This window comes from Meleagris gallopavo, chromosome 2 (genome assembly GCF_905368555.1).
Source record: "Meleagris gallopavo chromosome 2, MGAL_WU_HG_1.1, whole genome shotgun sequence".
Taxonomy (NCBI): domain Eukaryota; kingdom Metazoa; phylum Chordata; class Aves; order Galliformes; family Phasianidae; genus Meleagris; species Meleagris gallopavo.
Window position 1 is genome coordinate 22475462 of NC_139405.1, and position 23826 is coordinate 22499287.

At 37.7% G+C, this 23826-nt stretch overlaps 1 protein-coding gene across 7 annotated transcripts in view; it reads left to right on the forward strand.

The window, feature by feature from the left end:
• BICRAL (BICRA like chromatin remodeling complex associated protein) overlaps positions 1 to 15476 on the forward strand; it is a 41554-nt gene extending 26078 nt beyond the window's left edge. For all 7 annotated transcript variants that reach the window (XM_085219326.1, XM_085219328.1, XM_031552377.2 and 4 more), the window contains exons 5-12: positions 3038 to 4738; positions 6292 to 6391; positions 7127 to 7215; positions 8802 to 8863; positions 8994 to 9139; positions 9299 to 9393; positions 11110 to 11212; positions 11648 to 15476. In XM_085219326.1, the coding sequence (XP_085075452.1) occupies positions 3038 to 4738; positions 6292 to 6391; positions 7127 to 7215; positions 8802 to 8863; positions 8994 to 9139; positions 9299 to 9393; positions 11110 to 11212; positions 11648 to 12441 (3090 nt within the window). In that variant the 3' untranslated portion in view covers positions 12442 to 15476. The remainder of the gene's footprint in view (positions 1 to 3037; positions 4739 to 6291; positions 6392 to 7126; positions 7216 to 8801; positions 8864 to 8993; positions 9140 to 9298; positions 9394 to 11109; positions 11213 to 11647) is intronic.
• The last annotated feature ends 8350 nt before the right edge of the window (positions 15477 to 23826 follow it).

A 23826-nucleotide genomic window follows, 5' to 3' on the forward strand; every position in this document is an offset into this window, starting at 1 on the left:
GTTCTCATAGAACCACCTCATGCTGCTCAAGTATTTCTATTGGGTTTTCAGTAGTGACTGAATCAAAAGACATTAGCACTACTGGGCCGTTTTTTTGCAAATTTTCAAAAGCCACTTGCTGAGCAGTGAAAATGTTCTCCACTGTCACTATTCAGTGAATTGGGCATGTAAGTTTATTGATTGTAGATGTGGTAGATCTGTTCTACGTCTGATGTATTATTTCTACATCAAAATGTATTATTTATACATTTTCCGTGAATTGTAGGATATTTTTGTACCTTATTTCTAGGTAAAATCTGAGCTAGCAATTATGAAGTTTAATTCATGTTATTTTTTTGTTCTTTACACTGAGTAGCTAGCTGGAGATGTTTTCTTCCTGTAATTTCAGTGTTAGGGAATTCACTTGAAATTCATTAGGTGTTGTAAGTAGTCATAGAATTATATCTCCTAGAATGGCGTGGATTGGAGATGACCTTAAAGATCACCAAGTTCCAACCCCCCAGTATTCTTTTTCTGCTAGGAGTGCTGCTGCACTGGATCAAGCGATGTTGTGGGCTTCATGTACCTTGAGATACGGCCAAGGCTGATCTGATCTAGTGTTGGCAGTAGACTTCCTTTGAATGGGAGGCTGGACTAGGTGGTTTCCTTCTAACCCATATTTCTTTTATTTCATTAGTTGATTATTGTTGTTGCTGTTTCTTTGTTTTATTATGACTTACTCATCCCCACTTTCAGCTTTTTTAACATACACAGTATGATTTTCTTGTTAATTGCTCTTTCTGTTATGCTGTGGCATCCTAAGAAAGATGAGGCTGTGGGGGAAAAAAGATAATATATGACCTATATGTGCCATAGCGTAGACTTTCTAGTTGTTCTTTGCTGACATTTTTCTGATAGGCACGAAAAGATGGGCAGAAGTTGGGGTAATTCTTGGTGTATTTCAGAAGCTGAGATTTTTGGTAGTAATTATGAGTGGGATTTGTATTCTGGTTACCTCTTGTGCCTTTGCAAGGCACTTTTTCGTCCATCCTCACAATCAAGTCATTTTTCACTCAACTCAGCACATGGTTTCTACCCAAGGAGGGGAGAAAAGATGGTGTTGGTATTCCATACAAATCCCACTGGTGGTTGGCTTCAAAGGCCCTGCATGTAACTTAAGGCACCTGAAAAGTTGAATATTTCTGACTTCCTGTTGTCACTAAAATTCTTGCATATACTGAAGATTCTGGTTTTGTATGCATTCAGAATTGCTACGATGAAGTAGGATTGACTGTGTTGATGCCCATGTAACGCCTTTCAGTTGCAGAATTTACAAATTCGGTGTCAAGGGTTCAGTGCCCCAGCTGGTAAGCATGCACAGCCAGCACCTAACACAAACAAGATGAAATTCATGGTGACTTTATGGAGAGAAGGCAGTGTCTGCATTTTTTTTTTTTTTTTTTTTTTTCCCTCAGAGTGAATGATTGCTTAACTTCTCCACTGATTACGGGTTTGTTTCCTGGCTGTCATCAGTTTCTGTTACATCTCTCATGGGAGAGTTGCACAGTCATTGCCTGGGTTGTATCCAATGACTTCTGTCACTTTCCTGCTAGGTACAGTGGAATAGTTTGAGAGCAGAATATGTGTGGGGCCAGTGAGAGTAAGGCTGTCATTGATACAGATTTATAAAATTGCAGAGGCACTGATTTCTTGTTGAAAACAGCATAATGCTGTGTGTGGCTGTTCAGAATCATGGCAGCAGTGATAGAGATGTTAAGTTGGAAGGTACACGTTTCCAGTTTGCGTAGGTAAAATTGTGTTTGGATGTTAACCAGTCCTGGGAGCAGGGAGTGAATCTCAATTTTCTTCATTTCAGAGGGAAAGTTTCAAGCTCTTTGTCTTGATTGCATACAATATTATTATTTATTATTACAATTACTGTTATTATTATTAGTTGTTGTATTGTTAGTATTAATGGTAACAGTATTAATTGGAGACAATTTACAGATGCTGTAAGGAATTCTGCCCAGGAACATGGGGGTCCTGAGTTCCAGTAGAGCCCTGTATAATGACTACTTTTTGCTCTGCCTGATGGTAGTTAGGTACAGTGGAGACATCAAGACATTTAAGTACTGGTTTAATTCTTTTAATAAACATATATGTTAATAAAATTATGTGTTTATATGTATATAAGGATATATAAATATTTTATTGACTTCTAATACAGTCAATATTTTACAATTGGAAGTTTCATAAAATATACAGGCTGTTTCAGAAGCAGGTTGGGTTAAAATTCTGAATTAAATATGCTTAAATATTTAGGGTGGGGACATGGTTGCATAATTACAGCTTATGGTGTCTTCACTTGTTTATATGAGGTGAAAACAAATGTCTCTGATATTTAAGGAGTGAAAGCTCAGAATACGAATGTAACCGATAGTTTCTCCACCCACATTATGCAGTCCTGATCTAAGAAGAAATTGGATGTTTTTTCAAAAGTTGAGATGTGATTTTGGAATTTAGAAAGGTGTACTCTTATCTAACTTACAAAAATTGCAAGTATTTAATAGCTGTTTAAATTTGTCGTTCCTACCCTCCCTTAAGAACCTGACATTTGTGTTGCTAAGAGATTCTGGGCATATTATGGTGGGTTTTTTTCTTCTTTCTTTTTCTTTTCTTTTTTTTTTTTTTTTTAGGGAATATTTGACAGTAGACCAAAGTAAAGTAGCCTAGTTGGATCTGATTTACAGTATTTACAGATGTACATTAGAAGCATTTTTAATTCAACATGCTAGTTAATGTTTGCTGTAGTTTTAGTGGCAGTACTTCTCTGTAATCTTTTCTGAAGACATAAAACGCAGAGTCTGTAGCATTGTTTTTCTTACTCTTTTATTTCTAAAACTCTTCAAGACAAAGACTTAACTCAGTTCCTTAATGTTGTGAAATGGCTGCTAATTTGCACTGTGTGATCATAGTATGGCAGTTTGGGTGAAAAAGCTTAATGGGGAAACAGTTGAGAATTTCTGAAAAGGATTTATTTTATCATATTTCATTTCAGAACACTGATCCTAAGTCGTCTGTAAAAGGTGTAAGCAGTCAGCTTGGAGAGGGGCCTAGTGATGGACTGCAGCTGTCCAGTAGCCTTCAGTTTCTTGAAGATGAACTTGTGTCTTCTCCTTTACCTGATCTTAGTGAGGATCAACCTTTTGATATTCTTCAGAAGTCCTTGCAGGAGGCCAATATTACTGAACAAACTTTGGCAGAAGAGGCATATTTGGATGCCAGTGTAGGTTCTAGTCAACAGTTTGCACAAGCTCAGCTTCATCCTTCTTCATCAGCATCCTTTACTCAGGCTTCTAATGTTTCTAATTACTCAGGTCAGACGTTGCAACCTGTAGGAGTTACTCAAGTGGTACAGCAACCTGTTGGAGCATCTTTTGCAAGCAATACAGTCGGCGTGCAACATGGCTTTATGCAACATGTCGGAATTAGTGTTCCCAGCCAGCATTTGTCTAATAGCAACCAGATTAGTGGTTCTGGGCAGATACAGCTAATTGGTTCATTTAGTAATCAGCCTTCCATGATGACCATTAATAACCTCGATGGATCTCAGATAATACTGAAGGGTAATGGTCAGCAGACACCTGCGAACATGAGCAGTAGCCTCTTGGTTCATAGACAAACTCCAAATGGTAACTCACTGTTTGGGAACTCAAATACAAGTCCTGTAGCACAACCTGTAACAGTTCCGTTTAACAGCACAAATTTTCAGACATCTGTACCTGTCCATAATATCATAATTCAAAGGGGTTTAGCGCCAAACTCTAACAAAGTACCCATTAATATCCAACCAAAGCCTGTCCAGATGGGTCAGCAGTCTGCTTACAATGTGAATAACTTGGGAATACAGCAACATCACGTACAGCAAGGGATTCCGTTTGCTTCTGCAAGCTCACCTCAGAGTTCAGTAGTTGGTCCTCATATGTCGGTTAACATCGTTAATCAACAAAATACAAGGAAATCAGTCACACCTCAGACAGTTAGTAATGCTGGAGGTAGTATTGTTATCCATTCTCCTATGGGCCAGCCTCATGCACCTCAAAATCAGTTTCTCATACCTACAAGTTTGTCTGTTAATTCAAACTCAGTTCATCACGTCCAGGCCATAAATGGACAGCTTCTTCAGACGCAGCCTTCCCAGTTGGTTCCTAGCCAAGTGTCTGCTGAGCATGTAATGCTCAACAGGAACTCTACAAACATGCTGAGAGCCAACCAGTCGTATTCTGGACAGATGCTGAATAATCAGAACACAGCTGTTCAACTTGTTTCTGGCCAGACCTTCACAGCTCCTGGAAACCAAGTTATAGTAAATCACGGAACTTCACAAATTGTTGGTGGACAGGTGCCACTGCAGCAGGCATCACCGACAGTGTTGCATTTGTCACCCAGTCAAGCTAATGCTTCTCAAGGTAGATCGAGTTTTACGACAATGTCACCTGGCCAGTCTACAGTCTCAAATATGTCAACTTCTAATCGATTCGCTGTTGTAAGTTCTTCTGGTTCAGTACATCCTAGCTTAGGACCTTCAGTTCAGTCTGTTGCATCTGGAGGAAACTTTACCGGAGATCAGCTCACACAGAGCAGGACTCAAGTTCCCGTCAGTTCATCACATCGTCTTCCAGCATCCTCTTCCAAATCCATCAGCACCTTTAGTCACACGTCAGTTGGAGTAACACAGCAACAGTTCGCCTTCAGTCAGGTAAGCAAACTGCTTCGGAATACAGCTGAAGAAATGATTCTTAACTGTGCTAAAATCTTGTTAACAAAGTATTAAAATTGTTAATATGGAGGAAGTAGACTTTGTTAGGCTGTAGTACAACAAATGCTGTGTAACTGCTGAAAATCACTGTAACCCAGATGCGTCATTTCACTCAGTATTTTCTGAAGTTTGTCACTGACTGGCCTGTCGCTTTTGTTAATTCAGAAGTTTTTAGTGGTGATTAATAGTGGTATTTTCTCAACTGCTTACCATTTATGTTTTTGGCATTTTGCGTGCTTATAGTTTTTTTTGATTTGGAGCTGTTAGAAGCCTTCAAATTTGATGCAAAGAAAAGTCCTTAGGAGGAAATACTTTCTAAAGCAGTTTGTAAAAGTTCAGCTTGTAAAAAATATTTCTGAGAAGAGCTCTGTTAAGTAATAATTTTAAAAGTTCTGAAAGAGCCTTTAGGATGAGAAGTGTCCAGTTGATGCAGTTGTAGTTTATATTCAGCTTAAGTTTATCTGCTTTCATAAATGAGTTTCCGAAGCACGTCAGTATTGAACTCATTAGCATCTAATATCATTAGCAACTAACAGTTATCTCAGCTCTGCTTTTTATTGCTTTGTTTTAGTCTAGTTTGTTTTTTTCTCTGTAGTCATTATAAAATACTGATAGCTATCATCTCAGAATGGAATTGCACCAGTTACTGTTGTTTTTTCTCTTTTCCCAAAGGTCTCATGGTTTTTGTTAACCAAGACCAAAACAGACAATGTAATATTGTGGCTTTATTTAGAAAATAAAGGCAAACATGTAGGACCAAATTTTCACTCTTCACCAAAACTGCTAGCACAGATTGTAATGTTTTGTTTGCAGATGAGTAATTTGAAGACTGACTTTCTCTTCATATGTCTCTATTTTTGTATTTGTAGGATGCATGTTGAGACCAGTGAGTTTTCAGCAGTTACAAAAGCATAGAATTCCTTATTGCTGTAAAAGAATATATTTTTCAGGTAAAATTTTGGAAATTTTACCTGAAAAAATTTCCAAAAAAATTTTGGAAACTCAAAAAGTGGCCAGTGTGGTCTTAACTATAGGGAACAGATTCTACTGCTTCCCAGAATCTCCTTAGCTTGTTTGTACTTAAGTCTTAAATGTTGTATAGTATCATAAGGTCAGTATCATTCAGTTGCTGAACGCCGGGGAGTTTGTTCTATTGAGTGTTTTTCTTGAGACTGTTTTGCAGCTTTGAGACTCTCAAAAGCTGAGCTACCTGAAGGCTGCTTTTAGATTGAGTCAGGGTGAATCACAGGGCATCCAGAATGTACCCTCTGTGTATTTGTATTGTTTGTGGAGTTTCCATTCCTTGCTGATTTACTGTACGCAATTCTTGAACTCAGTGGAAGAAGTCAAGGTGAGACTTCACCAGTGATGAGCTTGAGGCTGAAGGAGGATGCATAGGGCTGCATTTACCTATTCTTGCTCTTTTCCTCTTTGTTAAAGCTTTCAGTAAATACTTCGGCTTTTTATTTTTATTTTTAATGCATGTGCCACAGAAGAAAGGTATGACCCAGACATCACCAGTTTCTGCGTCAAAGGCTCAAGATAATTTGAGACAACATCAACTATCAAGTCTTCTGAGCAACACCCTATCAGGTCAACCATGGTCTTTTTAAAATCATTCTGTTGTCAGGTTGTTTTTTTGTTTTTTTTTTTTTTTTCAGCAATAGATTTTTTTTCCACAGTGTCAGACTTGCATTGCTGGCTCCTGTTGATAGAGATGATCGGAATGTTCTTTTTAGGCGACTGCAAACAAAATTTTTCAGTGTTCAGTGTGTGCTTTTTGGAAAGGTGAATCTGGTCTGTAGAGAGCTAGTTTTTCCCTCTGTAAAATCCAATGGGACTGAACTGTCTTTTATTCTTTCTTGCAACTTGGAGAAATACAGATATCAGCTACAGAATTCTCTGAAATGTTTGTATCTTCTCTTGTGATAGTATGAATAAGTTTATATGAAAATGTTAGTTACAGAAAAGTTCAATGAAGTTAGGTAATTGAAGAATATGGAAAAGTTTGATAAAATGTACTGTGTTTTTTTTTCCCAGTAAATTTTTGGGACATTGTACTTACGGTACTTGAAATTCTTGGTGTGTTGCAGTGGTATGATAGGAAATTCTTATATTTAAGGCTTTCTGTAGTTTGCAGCACAGAGTATCAGTCCTGTTCCATTTTTAGATGCCAGTTTGTCCCCAGGGTAGTTTTATCAGTGTTTTTAAACTTGTGAGGCGTCTTTCACCTAAAAGCCAAAAACTCAAGTAGAATGATTGGGATAGGTACATTGAATGGTTCTCTTCTTGCTTAGGATGACAGTCTTTTTAATGTATTTTTTATAGGGCAGGACTCTGGAGGAAAAATCATACAGCAGTCTCTTGGAACATCACAAGAAAAAGGAGTAGGATCATCTTCAGTTCAGTGCATACAGGTAGAGAAGACTTTCACTTATATGTTTCCCTTTAAGTTTCAGTGAAGTTGACATAGCAAACATTGAGTATTTTGCCAGTTGATATTCTGAAAATGCTGTTTTGAGATGTCCTTGCTTAGTGGAGTTTGTTGCTTCCTGAAGATAATTTGATATGACATCACAGTTCTTTCATTTACTTGAAGATGAGTTAGGCAATACTGTTACTTCTTGTAAACTTAGCTATTGTGTACGTGGTTGGGTGGGGATGGTTTATGAGAAAGAGCAGGAAAATTCCATCTAGCCTTTGATTCTTAATGCATTGTCTTCTTTCCTCAGCATATGTTTGTTTCCTACCAAAAGTTTACCTATGTGTGTGAGAATTATGTACAAAAAATTTAACAGTGTTTCCAGGGTTTGGGGCTGGAAGGGGATGCCAGTTTTTATAGAATACAAGTAAGTTGTGAAGGAGGGTACAGTTGTTACATTCCCAGATTGAGCAATTGAGGATAGGAGATAAGGGCTTGAATTAGGCTGGGAGGTGCAAGTTTAGTTGTGGATGGAGCTAAATTACAAAACCACAGGAAAAAAAAAAAAGGGGAAGGACCTGATTTACAATTTCTGTTCACTGCTGTAACTGTGCTGACTAAAGTACATTTGTACAGAGTATGAAGTAGTGCACAGTTATGAGTTCAGCTTGGTTTTTTAAGTATTGGTCAGATTTGCTTTCTCATGTGAAGGTGAATGCTTTCTGTGCAATGAAGGTACCAAGTACTGTTGCAGTGTGCCTGCTTCATGCCATTCCTGCTTTGGCAAGGCGGATGTTCTGTACTTACAAGAGCTTTCACCCAATCTGTTTTTAAATCAAAAGTAGCTTTTTCGTCTATGACTGACTTTGTTAGACCAGTTGGGTAGTGTCTTGGGGAAAAAAAAATAGTTTGTATTAAACAAAAGCCCTTGGATTCACAATAACTTATTCAGGAGAAGATTTGGGTTGAGTAATGCCTCTTGTATAATCAGAATTTGAGTCTCTATCACCTTAGAGAACCACATATTTTAGGACAGCATTCTGCTGCAAAATGATTTCATAAATCATTAGTAAGGTAAGGAATGCAGAAGACACAGATCTGATGGTTATACGTGTATTGTTAACACTGAAAAAATTTCTAGGACAGCTTTCAGCCCACAGCTAAACACCATGGCTTTTGAAAATTTACATATGCAACCTTAGGCTACTTCCCTGGCAAATACTTTAATCCGTCAGTATCAGGCAAGATGACATGGGGAAGACAGTTCCTGAGAGCAGCTTTATTTTCAAAAGAAAAGAAACCTTTTCACCTGCTAAATTTGATAACCAGCCTTTTTCCTGGTGAAGAATGTATAAGCACTGCAGTTGAATTTACCTGTAAACAAGATTGTGATCTAAGAGAACTGACTTCCATATTTCATTGTTAATGTGCCTTATGAAAACATGAGGTGGTTAAATGTGTTCATACTTGCTTGGTGATTGCACTTAGTATTGGTACACGTAGCTGGCAAAAATTAATGCTGAAATGTGAGCTTTGCAAAGGAAGGGATGTGCTATAATTTGTCTCTTACTTTGGACTTAGGTGGATGGTCATTTAGTTGGACAGAAACGACCTGCTGCTAAACAGTTAACTAAAGGAGCTTTGTAAGTCATTGGCTTCTTTTGTAATTTTATTATAGATATTTTCTCCAACTTTCATCTTCCTTTAGTTTTTGATAGTGTATAAACTTTGGTTAGATTATGTGCTAATTATAGATACCAATTTCCATTGCAGTATGCTACAGCAGCTACAGAAGGATCAGATGCAAGCTGTGACACCAGATAAAAGTCAGTTCAGATCATTAAATGATGCAGTTCAGAGACTCCTTTCATATCATGTGTGCCAGGGGTCGCTGCCGACTGAGGAGGACTTAAGAAAAGGTAATTTCCATCTTTTAAATTGGCATTGGGGTTGTAATTAATGTATTGATGTAATGTATTGTATCTTTGTGCTCTTCAGAGTAATTAGAAAGGGAACGTTTTAAAGTTTGTGCAGGTTACTGAAGTACAGTGTTTGAAAGTATGTTTTTGTCTTTCTAGTGGACAGTGAATTTGAATCTGTAGCTACACAGCTGTTGAAGAGGACACAAGCTATGCTGAACAAATACAGATGTTTACTTATAGAAGATGCAATGGTAAGGAGCATAATGCAGATAGAAGAAATGTTTATATGATGTGATTGAGTTTGTAAAAATAATACAGGAAGGTGAGAGGTGGCATTACAGTTAATCCTCTTTAATGATGTATCATTATGTGTATGTATATAAAGAAGTATATATACACACACTTGAAGTTTACTATTGTACCAGCAATCTCAGTGACCAATTGGATTTTTCAGTGTAGACTTGTATCTTAAAATCAGTGATTTACGTTGAGTTCATTTAACATACTGCCTAAGGCTGCTGTTCATATGTAAATTCAGTAGATGCTAAGGGCACATTAACTTCTGCTGTTTGTTTGTACTTTGCACTTGCTCTGAACAGGCTGTGCTTCCAGTGGACAACTATATAAAGAGCCTGGTCCCATCCAATTATCTAATGGGTGGGAGTCATTTATCACCAGTGATAAGGTTCTCTCTGTCTTCCCTTCTCCAGACTGAGCAGTCCCAGGTCTCTCAGCCTTTCCTGATCAGGGAGATGCTCCAGGCCCCTAATTATCTTTGCAGCCCTCTGCTGGGCTGTCACTAGAAGTTCTGCTCAGAACTGGACACAGTACTCCAAATATGGTCTCACCAGAGTAAAGTAAAGGGGGAGGAGAACCTTGCTTGACCTTCTGGCCATGTCAATCAACCCAGGATACCATTGGCCTTCTTGGCCACAAGAGCACACTGGTGGCTCATTTTAATCTAGGAAATAATTACTTCTCCTTAGAAACTGGGTGGAGTTTCCAATTTTTGTCAGAAATGCTACTAATTGAAATGCTTTCACAGTCCCAGGTTTGAGGTAAAAAATCCAATATGCAGAGTTTCTTGAAGAATGTATTTTGGAAGTATGAGGGAATCACTGTGGCTTCAGACACAATAGTTTTCAAGTCTGAAAACATTCAAAATTTGAGTATAAAAGACATTCAAATCATTCTAGTTAGGGACAGGAATGCATAGTAAGACAGGATTGCATAATAGAAGTGTCACAACTAACATGGCTTCAGAATCTGACAGTCCTGTTTAAAAGATAGTTACCATCCGTATATATTTGCAAGTAATTGCAGATGTGGAAGAGAGATAGAGGTGCAAATCTGTTCTTCTAGCACCTGCAATATTGTATGATATATCCTGTTCAGTCATTTTGGAATGAAGTTACCCAGAAGAATGTTTAAGTTTGGAGCTTACCTTTGGAGTTACCTGTGTTGTGACTTAATGGCCAGTGAGCTTTTTTTTCTGTGATGGATGCATCCACTGGCATGAAAGCATGGACTGCAAAATGCAACTCAGCATAAACTGCTTGAAAATACCAGTACTACTGGGAGAGAAGTGCAGAAGAGAAACAAGATCGTGGGGTGGTCCCAATTGCAGGATTTTTGCTGTTTTTTTTTTTTTTCCTTCTGAAAATTACTGCGTGTCATGTTTTCTAAGAAAAGCAGTGGTAAATGTATTCCGTTGTGAAAAGTTGTAATACTTACAACTAATATAGTGATTCCAGTTGTTAAATTTAATAAAATGTGAATAATACTTTTATTGTTGAATTTCAAAAGTTGTGGTCATTGCAAGGATCATTGAAGATGCTATGGAATTATGGATGATTTTCACACATATATGTAAGCCACTGAAAAGAAACTAAACTATAAGAGTTTTAATTTAGTACAGACATGTGAGTGACTTCAGAGGTGGTTTGTTTTTTTTCCTTTTCCTGCAGCGGATAAATCCATCTGCAGAAATGGTTATGATTGATAGGATGTTTAACCAGGAAGAAAGAGCATCCCTGACCCGGGAGAAGCGTCTTGCACTAGTGGATCCTGGTGAGTGATGGTTAACTTCTGAATCTTAAGCATGTTTGCATAGCATCATCACTTAAAAAATATCTCTTATCTACAGTGAGACACTGATTGTTAGCTGTTTTAAAAACTATTCAGAAGAAGTATGATAGTGCAATTTGGAGGATTGAAATAGTAGTCTTTCCAATAGCGTATTAGAATATTTAGAATACTTACAGTGCTTTTAGTATGGTTTTGCTGCACACACTGTCTGCATACTATGCTGCTTAATTTTGGTGATAAGTTCCTACTCTTAAGCATATGCATATTTCTTAAAGATGTGAATTGCTAGACTGCAGATGTTACCCGAATTTGAATACTAAGAAAAACCTGAACAATTTTTTGTAAACATATGCTAAGTAGTTAAACATGATTTTAGTAAACGTAGCTAAGATAAAATGTTGCTGTTTAATTTTTCAGATGGTTATCAGGCTGATTTTTGTTGTTCTGCCAAACAATTTGATAAAACAGCTGATGAAGCACAGACCAGCAAAAGTGACCATCAGTCTAGCAAAACATTACCTTCTCAAAGTCAGACTACCAAAACCCAAGCCAGAGACCGACCAAAATTCAGCTCAGCAGAGTCCACAAATCACAGTAAACTTCCTCTAGTGCCTAACAACGTTTTGACATCACAAGAAGGAACTACTAAGAAATCGGAAAGCCTCACTAAAGCTTTAAAGTTTGAGAAAGCTAATTGTTCTTCTGGGAGCCAATACAAGGCCCTTTCTGAAGAAAAGATGGCTGGTAAAGTTCTTACCAAGTCAGCTGAGAATTCTTTGAGTTCTGAAGACTTGTCAAAGACTGTATCAAGAGGCAGTCATGGAACACACAATAAAATATCAAGGAATACAGTCCAATCTTTCTCAAAGGTAACATGTAATAATTCCTTCAAAGACAAAACTCTGAGGAGCCCTCCAAAGAATGAGGTTTTACATCCTGATAACATGAAAGGCTCCAGTGAACCCCAGCAAGACTTACTGCTGAGTAAGAGTTTAGAAACGACATTTAAGAATATCTTGGAACTTAAAAAAACTGGGAGACCGACACAAAATGAGGCATCGAGTAGTGGCTCTGTTGACTTAGAATTTCCTAATTTTTCACCTCTTGCTTCACAGGAAAACTGCTTGGAAAAATTTATTCCAGACCACAGTGAAGGTGTAGAAACTGACTCTATTTTAGAAGCAGCTGTAAATAGTATCTTAGAGTGTTAATAGTTACAATACCCTGGAAAAGTTATGTTTCTCTTAGCAGAAGCAAATGTGAATGACACCACAAGTACAGCCTGACATACATTTAAGGTTAACCTTTCTAAACTAGATTCTGTTCTGTGTTTGAGAGCAATACTCATTGTGGTTACAGTGAGATAGCCAAGTAAAGTTAATCCTTGTTAGAATGCAGTCTGTTAGGGCCTTACTATTTCAAGTATTATTATGATAGTGCTTTTGATAATTGTGCAGTCCTGCAGCATAACGAGGTTGCAGGTCATTAGGCCCTATGTAATATGGTAATATACTGACAATCACAGTCATTTGAAAGGATATATTTATTAAGAAAACATTTTTTAAAAAGCGATGGAAGCAACAATTCTCCCCTACCCTTTTCCACAAATCATCAGATTTTTAAGTTGTTCTGGAAAACCCACTTTACCTCTATTCAGAAGTGATAATTTGCTTTGTAATGGAATCTGTGTTCTAGGAGTCTTAAGTTGGAAGGATGTCATCACTGTGTTAACAAGGTTTCATAAGTTGAACTTAAAGTGCTTTTCTATTGCTTTTTGAGCAGAAACTAGTTCTTGATATATTTGTAGTGGGTAAGTTTAGTCTGTGAGATGATATTATATGGTCCTAGTCACAGTGGCATGATATGAAGTAATAAATGCTTGACTAAGGAAGGTAGATTGGAAGCCACTAAATGGCTTCTTGTGTACAGGTCGAGGCTATGATAGAGCCATGAATTTATATATATATTACATATATATTAACTCTTCTTCAAGAGCTATTGCATTTTATAATTGGATGTAGTCAGCCTTGAGTCTTTCTGAAGTGGTATAATTTTTTTATTTTTTTCTTTGATTTTTAATTTTTTTTATTTTTAGACCAGGTGTCAAAAGCACTTTTATTTGAAAACTGTTAAGATATTTGTACTTATATTTTAAGAGGACATTAGCCTTACTCAGAAAAAATTTTAAGGCCAGTGTTTATTTTTTATTATGTTTTTTTTTTGCTTTTTGCTATCAGAGAATGTTGAAGCATCCACTGTAGCAGTCATAATTATCAAGATATGTACAAACCAAAGTTGATCAGCAATCCCATTGTTAAAACATATCTAAAAGTTTGTAATTATTAATTCATATTGTAGAGCCAAGTGAAACTATTGCACGGTTTGCATTTGGCTTGCTGTCATGTTGGTAAGATAGAATCTTATTATTTTATTTATTTATTTTAAGCTATGATGTCTTTTTTTTTTTTTTTTTTGCTGCCCATGCTGCTTTTTCATAGTTTACTTTGGTCATGAGTGCTTTTGTGCACATAAATACGCTGACATTAGTGTTGTGCAGGTAGTACATATGTCTGCTCAGGAGGATACAGCTTTTGTGATTTCTAAGGTATGCTTATCTTCTCCCCCAGACCTCCCCTCCAGTTTCTTAGAAATTACCAATCATTTTCCAGACTTAATGATTACAGTCTTCATAACCTCGAGGCTCATTGTGACAAACTGTGGTTGTCAGTTAGATTGCCAGGAAGGAAAACAAAAGGTAGAGTTTTGTTGTCATGTAATTCAGTCCATCTGAATAGCGTAGAAGAAAGCAGAATTATGTCCTTGTGACAGTGAAAGATTACAGTGCAACTCAGTATTGAGCTACAATCCACTGTCTGACCGCTAAAGGAAACCAAATCTCGAAAGCAACATGAGAAAGATGAACTTGTTTAAAATTCATTTTCCCTTTGAAGTGGATGGAAATACTGTTGGTTTTTTTCTTTTTTTTTGTATGTTACTAGTTGCCATTTAAAAAAATTGTGCCAATTTTAAAGTACATGTTTGTTAAACCCAACATTCCCGAGTGTTGTATAAAATATTCAAAGTAATAACAAGCATTGCCAGTTTTAAATTTTTTGCTAAGTGTCCATAGAATAGACTCTCAGGCAGTGATTTGTTCTATTACGGGTGAAACTGATGATACAGTCTTCACCTATTGCCTTTTTAGATTTAACAGTACGCTCATGGCTGTGTATTCTGATGCGTATATACTTGATGATTTTGGAAATTTAACTGTTCTAAACTATTTGAGAAGAAAAACAGTAAGTTACACAGCTGTGTGCTAACTAGTTAATTCTTTTATAGAGGAAAAAAAAAGTTGCACATTTGTTGATACATTTGCTTTTTGTGCCACCTCAAAATGGATCCAGCATCTGTACAGCAAATAGGCAATTGATGTATACCAGGCTGTGTGTGTTCTGTTGGATCTTATTTTGGGATGGAGGATAATGACGTTAAAAATGACAAATTGCAAAAAGTAATGATTGTTGATCTGGTCAGACACATTTCCCTGAACTGCCTATGAGAGGAGCCCATTGAGCGATCCTAGCAAGGTAAATGTTAGATTGATCATGTTCTGTTGTTCACTCCTTGGAATTCAGTTCTAAAGGAATTCTGGTACGTTATGAAGCAAGAAATGAAAGAATTGTACTTTTGTTGCTTTTTTTTTTTTTTAAGAAGAAGTCTAGATTAATCATATGGACTCGAATCCAGCAAAGTATTGTGAATGCGCATGACTTTAAACATGTTTTCATTATTTTGCTGGATCAGCATTGTGTTCTCAATGTTATTTAATACTGCCTAATATTAAAACAAATTTTAAACTGGCAATTAAGAAAAAGATGTTCATTTTGAAGATTTTAGTATAATTTATCTGTTAGATTAGGGAGGCCTTACAGACTGACTTCACTTAAAGAGGATGTGTCACTTATTGTCAGTGTGGTATGGACTTTATTTGCTTAAATACCTTCATTTGTAAAGTATGTCTCACTTGAAATTGCTTTGTATACATTTTGTAAAAATATTTATAAAATGTTTTGTAAAAAAAAAAAAAAAGTATAACAAATTGCAGTTTATTTTGTTATGTTGGATAAATACTGTTAAAAGACACAAGTCAGTAAATATATTGTTAATCCATGGATAGGAAATGTTTAGTTGGAGATTACAAATTGAAACAACCATTGCAATACAGCCAAAGATTTGGGAAAAATGCGTATCTGTGATTGTCTTGATTTAACTAAGTTGAATATTTACATTTCCAAAAGAGGATTGCTCTCAGTTTTTAGTAATATGGTTGCAAAATATTCCTACTTCCGTGCTTTTAACAATTTCTATATTATATAATATTATATAGGCCAATTCTTCATACTCTATGAAACCTTTGAAGATACGGTACTGAGGCTTGGTTCTTCTGGCATAACATAACATACAGCATTACATACAATAATACTCATACCAGAATAACAGGATTGACAGTGATCCTGCTATGTTGTTGTTGTAAATCTTACCATGATGAGGTTGCTGAGAGACGTTCTCCTTCTCCTGTCTGTTTTCACAAAATAGAGGCATCATCTTCCTGATACCTCGGGGAGATAGTAGAAAAAGAGTTTGTGTTTGTCAACCAGCCATCTCATCCATGTTAGCAGTATTTCCCATTTCTTTCTTCTGGCTGTGAGAAGAAGATAGTTTAATTGCTGATGATGTAATGCTTCTTTGTACTTCTAGAGGGGTAATGACTTCTTACTGTGATTGAATTTTTCAGAAAATGTGCTGAGATTCTGATCTAGTAAAGCTCTTATGCTTGGAACTTCAACACTTTATATTTGGAGGCTATGAAAATGAAGGATTGGTGAAGTACACCACCTCTCATCGTGGATTAGGGCCTGCCAGTTGCAAGGTAGAAGTCTTTATGGTTAGTATTCAGTTATTTTGTCAACAAGACAAAATAAACTTGCATTTTGAAAGCTTCTCACATGGATTCAGTCAGTAACAAAATGAATAAAATCAACTATATGTTATTTTAATCTCTATTTGGGTTAGGGTGGCTAAATGTGTTGTATTTTTTTTCTTTCTCTTTGGCATATCCACATAAAATTACGGGGCAAGCCTTTTGGGCTGTGAGACATTGGATGTACAGTTTACTATGAAGCTCACGGTCACTTCAGATTATCTTTTTGTTACAAGAGCATGGGAATGTTTCAGTTGCCTTTTAATAATGGTTTTGGGGTGTGGGGATAAGCGACTTGTGTTTATTCCTTCCTTCAAGGCAGAATTTCTGAAGGTTCTTGAGCACGTGAGATAACGCATATCTTATTTAAGAAGTTTTAATAGAAGTATCCATAATAACTATTTGCAACAGATGAACAAGCAAATTTGAGCAATCTTGCTGTACTAGGGCAGAAAAAGATGAAGGACATACAGTGGGAAGAAAATTATAAAATCATCCTATTGTAATGCCAAGCATATTTCAGAGGGGGCTGGGGTGGCATACAACGTGTTGGGGAGAAATGTTTTACAAACAGAGAAGCTAGTTCAGAATGTAAGGCCCTTCTCTAGTATACTCTTGGTGTAATGTGTAGCCAGCTTTTGTTAAGGTGTGTGCCATCATCTGCAGCTTACCAGGTCTCTGGAATGTTCTCCTCTGCCTTTTGTACTGCACTACTCTATTTTTCCCTTTTTTTTTTTTTTTAACGAATCTGTAGAAAAATGAAATGTTCCCATTTGAGGTAAATTCTAACTATGTTAAATGAATGGAATGACAGCGATTTTGGAATTTGGTGCTTTGAAGGGGAAGCAAAGTTAGTCCATGCACGTGCATCTAAATGGCTTTTAGTACTTCAGCTAACTTTTATGTCTGCAGAGCTTTTCACTGCATGATGCAGTCATGCCGGGGGCCAAATTTTCAGAACTGTGCTGAACTCTTGGCTGTATGAGTTGCTATGCATTTGTCAGTATTACAGCTTGTCCAGATAATGGTCTTTCATTCCAGTTAATTTCCTAAGACAGTTTTGTCCTCACACAACTCAACTGTCTCTGGAGAGATGCAGTGCAGGCCTCTGACATTACCTTTTTAGAAAATCTAGTGCTTAGGACCTTATCCACACTCTGTTGAAATGGGTGGAAGAAAGCTTTTCAGTTAAGGACTATGATGATATTTCTTTTCTTAAACAAATCCACTAAATTTTTTTTTTTTTCCTTCCATGGGAAGTTATGCAAGGACTTCCAGACTCTGCAGTGGTTAACATCTCAGCACCTGGGTAGACACTATCATATAGTTAATGGAGTTAGAGTGGTGATCAAAAGAAATGTTTGTATTAAGTAGATTGCTTTTTTTATCTCTAGATATCACTACTTTTAATAATTACTGCACTGTTCTAAAATAGAAAACCTTACTCTCTCAATCAGTCCAATTTGGCATCAGTGATTGTTTTGAACTGAAGGGGCTAGTATTCTAAATATGGGTATTTTGTTGCTTTCTTAATTTGCAGCTTTGAACTATTGGGTCAGCACTGACAAAACAGATATTTGTATGTGTTATGTTTCTCTCTTGAGTTAAGTTTTGTAGGCCATATAATTAATATTGCCGTTACTGAATTTGAATCATTTATTTTTAATTCAGTTCGAAGCTGACTGCACTTCAGACTAGAACTTCTTCTAAAGTCTAATTTCAAAATGCATTAATACACAGAAGCTAAATGTATGTATTTTAATTATCTAACAGACCTTTTTTTCCCCTCTTTTTTTAAGCCTACTTGGGACAATGCATGTGTTGTGCATATCCTTTATGCCAGGAGCAGAATGATTGGAAAACTGCTGTAGTTCTTTTCAGCTAAATATTGCCAGGTATACCTAATGCTGATAAATGGCAAACAGAATAAAAGTGTGGTTAATATCACAAAGGTTAACAAATGTCACCTTCCTTTCAAGGTGTAATTAATTAGGAAGTAGGGGATTTGGAAAGCTCTATTTAACAGGGGCAAATAATAAGTCTGCATCTGCAAAAGGCTAGATACAGAGTGCTTGGGAATGAGGGACTCTGTGCACAAAAAAACCTGTATGCATAAATTTCAGGTGAAGCTGAAGGAGAGCAGGCTCCAGAGTTTGTGAAACACAGGCAGGTAGGAAAGATGGATTTTGTGGGCAGCTCTGGAATGTAAATGGTTAAATGTGGTGTTTTTTGTTTTGTTTTTTTTGTTTTTTAAACATGGGATGTTTTTTTATCCTCTGGAACTTGCACAGGATTGTATCCACTGCTGTATTGGGTCGTGGAGTTAACACATCATCTAAAATTATTGGTCACAGCATATTTTTCCTCCTTATATTTCTATGAAAATACCTGAATTCCATAGGTAAAAAATGAATTTAATAATGTAATGAGTATTGTACTTGAATGTAGGCTTGCATGTTGTAACTGTTTCAAGTATGGACCCAACATAATCAGAAAGGCAGTTGTGCCTGATCTGCAAGGTCTGGTGTTAAATTCAGCAGGAAGGTTACTAAGAACTGTGAGTAGACTAAAATACTGAGGTGTTTTCATCGTAGTGAGTGGTGATTGTTATTGGCAACATACTTCTTATAAGAGATAAGAAAGATGTGGAAGCTACTTGCTACTGTGCTGTTTTTTATTGGGTTTTAGTTGTTTTGTTTTTTTTTTCCCCCTCTGTGAGGTTGCGTTTTCCTTACTGATGGAAAAGAGGACACCCATACAGTGAAAGGTAAATTGTGGGTTTTCAATGAAGACGTCTACGACCTAGTGACACTTGTAATAACTAGTGTTCAACTTTTCAGAATGTATTATTTTACTCTTCCCTGATTATGGGGGAAATTTGATTCTTTGACAGCCAGTCTGAGAGGTAACTCTTAACTGTTTCCCCAGGGAGTTGAAGAACTGTTCTTGAATTACACTATATTTAATTTGTGGAAGCCTGAAGAGGAGACCCTGATTTGTTGTTTTATCCTTTGGCAGTCAAATCTCAAACTACAAAATAAAAAAGGGTTCTCAAGTACCAGTAGCTTAAAGTTATTTTTACCAGTTCTTGTAGTAGTGTTCTGTCAGAGATTAGGTTTTTTTTGTTTTTTTTTGTTTTTTTCAGAGCCATTGTGATCAAGCATGGTCATACAAACAGTTGTAACTATTTGTCTGTACTCCCATTTTCCTTATGTGTGTTAATGGGAGAATTCATCTGGAATTTGTAGAAAGGCTAGCTCAGAAAGAAGGTGAAGGTGTGTTTAGCATCTACCCCAAATAAGGTCAAGGTATGTTCTTTCTTACCTGTCTAGCTTAGTAGAATAAATATTAACATAGATGTTGGGAATGATTTTTGCAGACAGTGAAAACTTGGGAATTTTGCTTATGTACTTATTTGTCTGCCATGCTTATTTCAGAATGAAAGTTGCTAATTGCAGTTTTATTATGACAGTTCCATCTCTTGTCGTCTTCTGATCTTAGGGTCCAGACACTGCAAGGATGCAAGTCTGAAGGTTGGAATTAACGCTGTCAGAAAAGGGGAGATCAGGTTAAAGGAACCTCAACATGTTATAGGCAAAAGGAAGTTGCATTTGTCTGCAATCCAAAGACAGCTATTGACTTGAAATGCTGGGTTTGTGTGTGTTTGGGGGGGAAGTAAAGAAGCAGTAGACATAAGTGTTTAAAGGTCAGTTGTTGTTCTTAGAGCAGTTGAAGAAGGATTTTTGTTTGCTTCTTGTGGGAAGAAAAAAGATCTAAAAAAGATGGCAGTAACTTTGAGCTGTTGAGTTGACTGAGTCACCTGTGAAAGCTTAAAAAAAGAAAAAAAGGGGGCTGGGAGCCGGAAAGCAGAGAATACTCAGCTGTCTGTGTGTCCATTCAAGGAGTAGTTCAGAAATGTCAGGTTCTGTGCAAATAAACAGTAGGTTTCAATTGTCTGCTGCTAATTATCACCCAAATTTGATTTGCATGCTCTTCAAAGGGACTCATATCTTTCCGTTTAGTTACTCGTTTCTCTGCGATGAATCTTTAATTCAAGCCAAATGTGGGTCAATTTCCAGCTGAAAAAAGTATGCTTGGAATGTGTTTATCCATGGTCATTCCAGTCTCTCTTTTTAGTTCAATATACGTGTTGATTCATGGCCTCGGTGGGGAGGTGAATTTGTGTCAATCTGTGAATTGGCTTTGCTTGTTTGGCAAGTTTGTGAAGGGTTTGGTCAGTTGTAGAGGGGCTTAAATAATTGTATGTAACGGAAATTTTCTGGTGCACTTCAGAATAATGAGATAAGTCTTAAAATTTTATGGGTAATAACAAAATCTCACTGTAGGTACATTTTTTTCCCCAGCTATTGTATCCCTTTATGCAAACATAGGTTAATTGGTCTTTTGCTCACACTTTTTTTTCCAACTTTGATAGCTTTCATATCTTGGTAGGCAGATCATTTGCTACTCTATCTGCAGTGATGCAGTCTTCAGTCCCTGAGGACACAGAAATACTAGTTGCACGCTTGTCCTCCCATCAGAAGTACCTACAGTAACTACAGAACATAGGCCTATAATGAGAAAATGTGGCAATTTAAGAGTGATTGTTTAGCACTATGTTGGACATCTTGCAGTGCTGAATTGTCTGGGAATGGGCCATGGACTCTCTAGGAGTCCCTGTGTGAGCAAGGCTGGGACCAGATGGACCCCGGTGTCTCTTCCATCTTCACCCAGCCTGTAATGCTGTGCCCGTTAATGCTTTAGGAGGATTTGTGAGGACTGATATATTTAATTGTGCAGGGCTAAATATGACTTCAATTTCTCTGGCTGCACTTTTGTATCGAGCTTTTGTTGGTCACACAGGAGTTGGATATGTGAGAACAATGCATTACTTTCTGTCCTTTTTGATCTGGGAAGAGAATGTGTCATAGGGAGGTTAGAAGATTTAAGTTAACATTCATATGCTTAGTATATGCTTAGGAGAAAACAAAGGAAAACAAAACAAATCAACACCACAACAGAATTTCAGAAATCTGTATGACTATCTTGGTAAGGGAGCTTATCTTTCATTCTTACTCCCTCACTGGTTAAATGCAGAGAACAAGTTAGTGCTACACTGTGTGCCCCATGCAGTTTTTCATAGTGTGCTCCTGTACTCACCACGTTTTGATCATTTGGACCTGATGCCAATTCCAGTTACATGACCACCTGCTCTTCTTCCAGGGATCCCTGTCTTAGTGCACAGAATGGTGTGGGTACCTTGCCTGTCAGCTTCCCCTGACCTTGCTGCTGTTGTTTGAGAAGTTATGCCCTGACTCTATCAGGTGTTCCTTTTATGTTCCAAGTGTATGCTTATGGTATCAGTTCTTCTTAGGTTTTTGATAGCTGATCCAGAATAGTCTGATCTGAGCCTAAGGTTCTTTGTGCAGCACGGCAGTACAGTAGGTGTCATCTTTAGCAGAGCTGTCTCTTGAGTGTGCACCATAAGATGCTGCTTATCGTACCTCTCTGCTGGAGGGTCAGTGGTATGCTGTAGCTCCTAACTGCAGGCAGCCCCTCGTAAAGTGCTGTACCAAGTGAGTGCACTTGATCTTAGTAGGCTTTGTCTGCTTCCACTGTGAAAGATATTTGATGTCCACTGTCATCTGTGGTCTCTGATCCATCACTAATATACTGCTGGCATCTCCCTGGAGAACAGGCTTGACCTCACCCTCAGCCCATGGCAATGTGGTGCTGGCAGCTGCTGTCTGCACAGATTGCAGGGTCGCGTTCAGATGCTTGAGCCTCTGCTTTTTCTGCACCTTGAAATCGGTCTGTGATACAATTCATTATTTAGTGCTGTAATCGACCCAGCCAAAGAGCAATCTGCCATCCAGCTGGCAAGGCACTTAGCAGCCACAGCGGGGAAATTAGTAAATCCAACCCACAAACTGCAGCCTACTGAGATGGGAGCGAAACCTGGCTAGCTCTGCTAATTGCTATCAGCTATTTACAGTTGCTTGTTGCATTGGTACAGATTCTTGCAAAAACTTTATTTGGTGCTGCACACTGTATCCTGTTCTGCATGTAGGGATGCACAGACCTGCAGTGGCAGTATTCTGACAGATAAGGAACACCTGGTTGCATTCAGATCTGGCTTTGCTTTCAGCCAGGTAAGTGGGCTTATGCTGAAAGCGCTGGTGCCTCCAGGTAACACATTTTGGGAGTGTTTTTTTTTTTTTTGTTGTTTGTTTGTTTTAAGCTTCACCAAAGAAGTAAGAAGGCACTAGAGTACAGGTAGATGCTAACATTTAGTCTGCAGACCCATTTTTTTTGTAAACAGCATGTATAAATGTATAGAAATGTTGTGGAGCCTCCTTCTCTGAGGATACTCAGGATCCATCTGGGTGCTTTCCTACTCAACCCACTGTAGGGAACCTCCTTTTAGTAGGTGATTCCTAGAGGTCTCTTCCAACTCCTATAATTCTAGATTCTGTAACCAGGCACAATAGCACTGAAAAGTGTGAACTTTTCCCAGCAGTCTTAATGGAGTGCCAGCTTTGAAAAGTTAATTTAGCTGCTGCTTGCTATGCATTTAATACCAAGCTAATACTCTGGGTTAGTTCAGCTGTGTGGTACTTTGCTTGGTGTCAGGGTGAGTATTGGTTCGGACACCACAAAGAAAACATCTCTAAGGTAAATAGTAGTGTCATCAAAGAGGAAAAAACCTGAGTCTGTGGAAACAGACTGGATCAAGATAATGATACTGTGATTCTATATAAATTAATTTGAACAAAGTGCATGGCAAAAAGACAAGGAGTTGAGAGATATGAAATTAAAAAAATATATGTTTGCTTAGTTTTACAAAGGAATCAAATAAAGGGGAACTTGACGGCATTATGGCTGACACAGAATCAGATACTACCTTTAAACTTGGAATACATGAGAAAAAGGGCAAATAATGAAACAAAGCAAAACTTCAAGTGAAGCCAACAAACCTTTTATTAAGATTATAACTGTTCCAGAGTAATAACAGTGTAGTAATCACCATCTTGTGCAGCAGCAATGGCGTTTGGTGGTACAAGGTTTGGAAGCCTGCAGCATGTTGGGGTTAAAACCAATTCACCTTGAATGGGGACAGTCTCCACAGTCTGTCACCAAAAAGAATTGTAAGTGCAAATTTCAAGGTAGAGATCTGAGTGATGCTTTTCTTTAGTGGTCTCTAGGATGCTTCTCTGAATCTCCCGTAAATTTAACGATGCACTATACTTAAAATGCAAGCCCAAGATTCTAACTGTGCATACTCGACCATCTGGGACAGGAAGCTTTTCTCAAAAATTCAAGAGCTGTGGGGCTGGGAAAAAGGGCATTTCTCGGGATTTTTCCAGATGGGTGGAGGCCGTGGGTCCCTCACCACTTTCTGGTTCCTCCACGAGGTGAGGGAAGCAACTCATGCTGCGGCCTATGCCCACTCCCCTGCTCACAGCAGGCCTCTTGCTGCTTGCTCCTCTGGGAAGCCATGATGTGTTTCATGGTGGTGGTCCACCTTCAGGGCCTCTGCAAGGAGTGCCTGCGTGGCCATGCCTCCTCTGCCGCCAGGGGAAGAGCAAGTTTTCACTGGTACTCGGTGTCT